This window comes from Podarcis gaigeae, assembly GCF_964106915.1.
Source record: "Podarcis gaigeae genome assembly, chromosome: 15".
Lineage (NCBI taxonomy): Eukaryota > Metazoa > Chordata > Lepidosauria > Squamata > Lacertidae > Podarcis > Podarcis gaigeae.
In genome coordinates this window covers 30,358,061-30,362,156 of record NC_139692.1, presented here as the reverse complement: position 1 = coordinate 30,362,156, position 4,096 = coordinate 30,358,061, and the positions used below count along the sequence as shown (strand labels likewise).

At 45.3% G+C, this 4,096-nt stretch overlaps 1 protein-coding gene across 1 annotated transcript; it reads right to left on the bottom strand.

Annotated features, from left to right (window-relative positions):
* Positions 1–363: 363 nt before the first annotated feature.
* Positions 364–3,661, bottom strand: LOC310833013 (ankyrin repeat and SOCS box protein 6-like; the record flags this gene model as incomplete). The annotated part of the gene is given in 7 exon segments (XM_083715370.1): positions 364–432; positions 434–452; positions 454–837; positions 1,204–1,396; positions 1,986–2,052; positions 2,269–2,383; positions 3,534–3,661. Coding segments are annotated over 7 exon segments (975 nt in total).
* Positions 3,662–4,096: the final 435 nt, after the last annotated feature.

The window sequence follows — 4,096 nt, the reverse complement described above, 5'->3', positions numbered from 1 at the left end:
GCCCATAAGACATGCCTGCTGGATCACCCAAACGCCTGTGGGGAAATCTGCAAGCCAGATTCGAACACAAGAGTTGAATTCCCTCCTGCAGCTTCCAGCAGCTGGCATTCAGAAGCTTTGCTGCCTCCAGCTGTGGCGGCAAAAGCATAGCCATCATGGCTCATAGCCATCAATAGCCTTACCTTCCATTAATTTGTCTAATCCTCTTTCAAAGCCCACCCCTGTTGCTGCCTCTTGTGGAAGTGAGTTCCACAGTTTATGTGAAGAATTCCTTTTATCTTTTCTGAATCTCCCAACATCTGGATAGTGTAGTGGTTAGAGTTTTGGCCTAGCACCTGGGAGAGACCAGAATTCAAGTCCAAGTCAGACAGCTACCTCTACAGAACTGCTCAGGTCTATGAGGAGATACTTTTTCAACAAGTTGGGAAGCGGGGAGGGCCTTGACTTTTTCAGGGTCTGAGATGCTGCCACAGGAAAACCTGGCACATGTGCTTCAAGGTAGGAGGTGAGTGTTCCAGCTCTTCCAGGCTGGTGAAGAGGTGCGAGATCCTCTTCCTATGGAACCGGCAGTTGCTGAGGTTGATATCGAAGTTGCTGGGGAGCTTGATGATTTGGGAGCTTGAGGCCAAGAGCTCCAGCACCGTCTCAGCCTTCTGAAAGAGGTCAGCAGAGAAGGTGTCGTCCTCTAACCACCACAGGTAGGAACACAGCCACTCGAAGATACTGCTGAAGCCCGACCAGCAGGCAGGTCCATGGAGGGTGCAGTTGTAGCATGCCCCAAACTCCAGGAGGAAGCGCAGGAGGGGAAAGCGGAGCTGGAAGTTTTTCAGGTGCACGTGGTTGTGTTGAATGGTCACTTTAAAATGTGAAGGTTCATTATTATTTCACAAGTTGTGTATGTCTTTAAGGGCCAGGGCAAAGAACGAGACCCAGTCTTACAGCTGTGAAACATAGCAGGTGCTGATGAGTTGTGTTAATCAAGCTGTGTCAGCAATTGGGTATAGTATATAAGGAGGAGCACCTAGCTCTCCCATTACCCTGGGGGATGGGCTGGTGGTTGGGTTTGGTTTGTTGTTGATGTATTTAGTGTATAAGGAGTTTTTGTTTTTGTTATTAAAACCTTAAGTTATTTTTGAGTCCCTTTTTAATGCATGGTCTCCCCGGCAAGCTCTCTGCAGCGATATTAAACTGCAAATAGCCAACAGGTTGAGGGACTTGTAGGTTGGGCACTCACTGGGGTTGGCCCCGTGGGTCATCGGCAGCTGAGTGACCTGGAAGCAGAAGCGCTTGACGGTCTGAGCCTCCTCTTCATCACCTCCCACTGTCTTCCAAAGAAGGGAGATGATGGAGGAGAAGATGGTGTTGCCATCTTTTGTTGTGGCCTTCACATTGGCTCCTGAAGGACAGGGACAATAAAGAAACAGCCAGTTTACTGGTTTGTTTTTTTTAAATGACCTTTGGCAATGCCACCACTGTCATCATTTTCCTATTTTTTCTAATCAATTTTTACTAAAAGTATTTGACATAAAACACAATCAAAGCCAAACTAAGGAAGAAAAAAAGAGAAAATAAATATATGGCCCTCTATCACAATTATATCTTAACCCTTATTAAAAGTAATACCAAAGAGGTTTAATAATGTGTTTAGAATAGTGTTGGAAGTATTTGAAGTTGGGAATATATTGCGGCAATGCACAATTATTCGTATTTCTTTCAGTTAACCAGAAATGGCCTAAGTAATCCATTATCTATATAGACCATATATATATCTCATAAAAATACATTAGGATTGATCAGTGCTTGCACTTTTATCATTCCAGTCCACCCAGGCAGGTCGTCTTACGGAGAATGCCATGTGGTGGCAAAAGGGTGCCAGCCTCCCGGGTTCATATTCCTGCTCTGAGACCACTGGTTGTTTTGCACTGGATCTGGACCCCTGCAGAAGGAAGCAGCAGGGCTCAGTGGGGCAGGCAGAGGAAGCTCACCTCCTTCCAACAAAAGGCAAATGCTTTCCGTATTGTGGATCTGAACCCCATCACTGCTGCCTAGAGCCTAACCAGAAAGGCAGCAGTTGAAAAGGGGGGGGGGGTGTCACAAAAAATGTGTATAAAAATACAGCCTCCATAAATAGTTATCCCAATGATTTCTGTAATTTTAAAAGAAATGCAAGACCGGAAGCATTAACTGGGTCCCCCTCCAACCTTCAAAGGTGATGTCTGCCCCACCATGCAGGAGGGCTTCTGCGGCTCAGACCATCCCATACGCTACCATCTTCAGCAATGAATAGCTCACAGCCTCCTGGTAGTACACGAAGCTGGTGTTCCTCTCCAGCAGCTCATGAAGGGCTGCAATCCGCCTGTCATCTTGTACCACGGCGCTGGCGCTTCACAAGAAAACAAGGCAAATAAAGCACCACCATGACCATAGGAGGAGGGCAAAGTTCCGTGGTGGTGGTGGTGGTTTGGTAACGATAAAGAGCCAATCAGTAGGCAGCTCAGAGGGAAGAGCAGTGTACCAATGAGAAGACATGTCCTTCTGGGGGCCACACACCAGTGGCGGGCAAGGCCAGAGTAGGTAGGAGAAACTAATGTGATTGATTTATTTTTACATTAATAATACCTTTATTGTCAATGTACAACCTGTGTACAATGAAATTAACTGAGCCTCCCTCCCCACCACATAAACACTCAATCTCATAGCCCTCTGTGTGCTTGTCGCACAACACACCAACCCCGAAAGTCGGTTGCACTAGATCATTTTCCGTTCAGCAGCCCAACAGCCCATGGATAGAAACTGTTTTTTAGCCTGTTGTTATGACTGATTATACTTCTATATCTCCTGCCCGAGGGCAGAAGATTAAAGAGGTGCTGGTCGGGGTGTGAATCGTCCCTGAGAATTTTTCTTGCTCTCCTAAGGCAACAATCCCTTGTGATGTCATCTAGCGGGCTCAGGGGACAGCCCATGATATCCTGTGCTGTGTTCACCACCCTCTGTAAAGACTTTCTGTCCGTGGCTGTCAAGCCAACGTACCACACTGTGATACAATATGAGAGGACACTTTCTATTGTGGACAGGTAGAAGGAGGTCATCAATTGTTGTTTAACGTTCTTTCGCAAGACCCTGAGGAAGTGGAGTCTCTGTTGGGCCTTCCTAACCACCTGAGTTGTTTTTTCCAAGTGAGGTCTTCACTAAGACAAACTCCCAGGAATTAGACCACCAGGTCCATCTAGCTCAGTACTGTATGCTCTGACTGACAGCAGCAATGGCTCTGCAGGCAGGGGAGATTATAAGCGCCAACTTGGAGATGCCATTAGGGGCCTTCTGCATGTACATAAGGTGTTTACCCTTAAGCATGGCTCTTTCCCTGAAAGGTAGGATTGCATTTGTGCATTTCATGGTATTTATACACTGCTTGATTGTAGAAAACCCTCAAAGATCCTAGTTCTCATAGTTCTGAAGAATGGGATGAATTGAATAAGAACCCTGCTCAGTATTGCCTACCTACATTGATGGAGAAGCAGCTTCCCAGTTACCTGTCCATCATTTCCAGCACCAGAGGATCCAAACATTCCAAAATCTCATTGACCAACTCCTGGTACTCATAGATGCAGCTGAAGCCATGGAGAAAAGGCATTCTGCTCGACTCCCTGCGTTGATTCATTCAGGAAATGGTCTAAAGCTTCTTCCTCAGCCTACCAAAAAATAATTTCTTCATCACCATGACAGTCATTCACAACCATATGTATCCTACAGCGCTTGTTAACACATCCCTCCAAAACCCACAGTACAGGTTAACCATTTAGGTAGGATAGCAATGTTTCAACCAGTCTCTTGCTAATAATAATAATAATAATAATAATAATAATAATAATAATATCCTGCCTTTCCCCCAGATTATGACTAAAGGTCACCTACACAAATTAAAACATAGATCAAATACAGAAAGCAAAAACATATTTTAAAATAGTAGTTTAATTAAAACTGTAATGGAACTTAAACAATTTGAGAATGAATCTATTTCCCCACAAAGTCACCGGGTTACTTTGGCGGTTGCTCACTGCCTCTCAGCATAACCTACCTCACAGGGTTGTTGTGT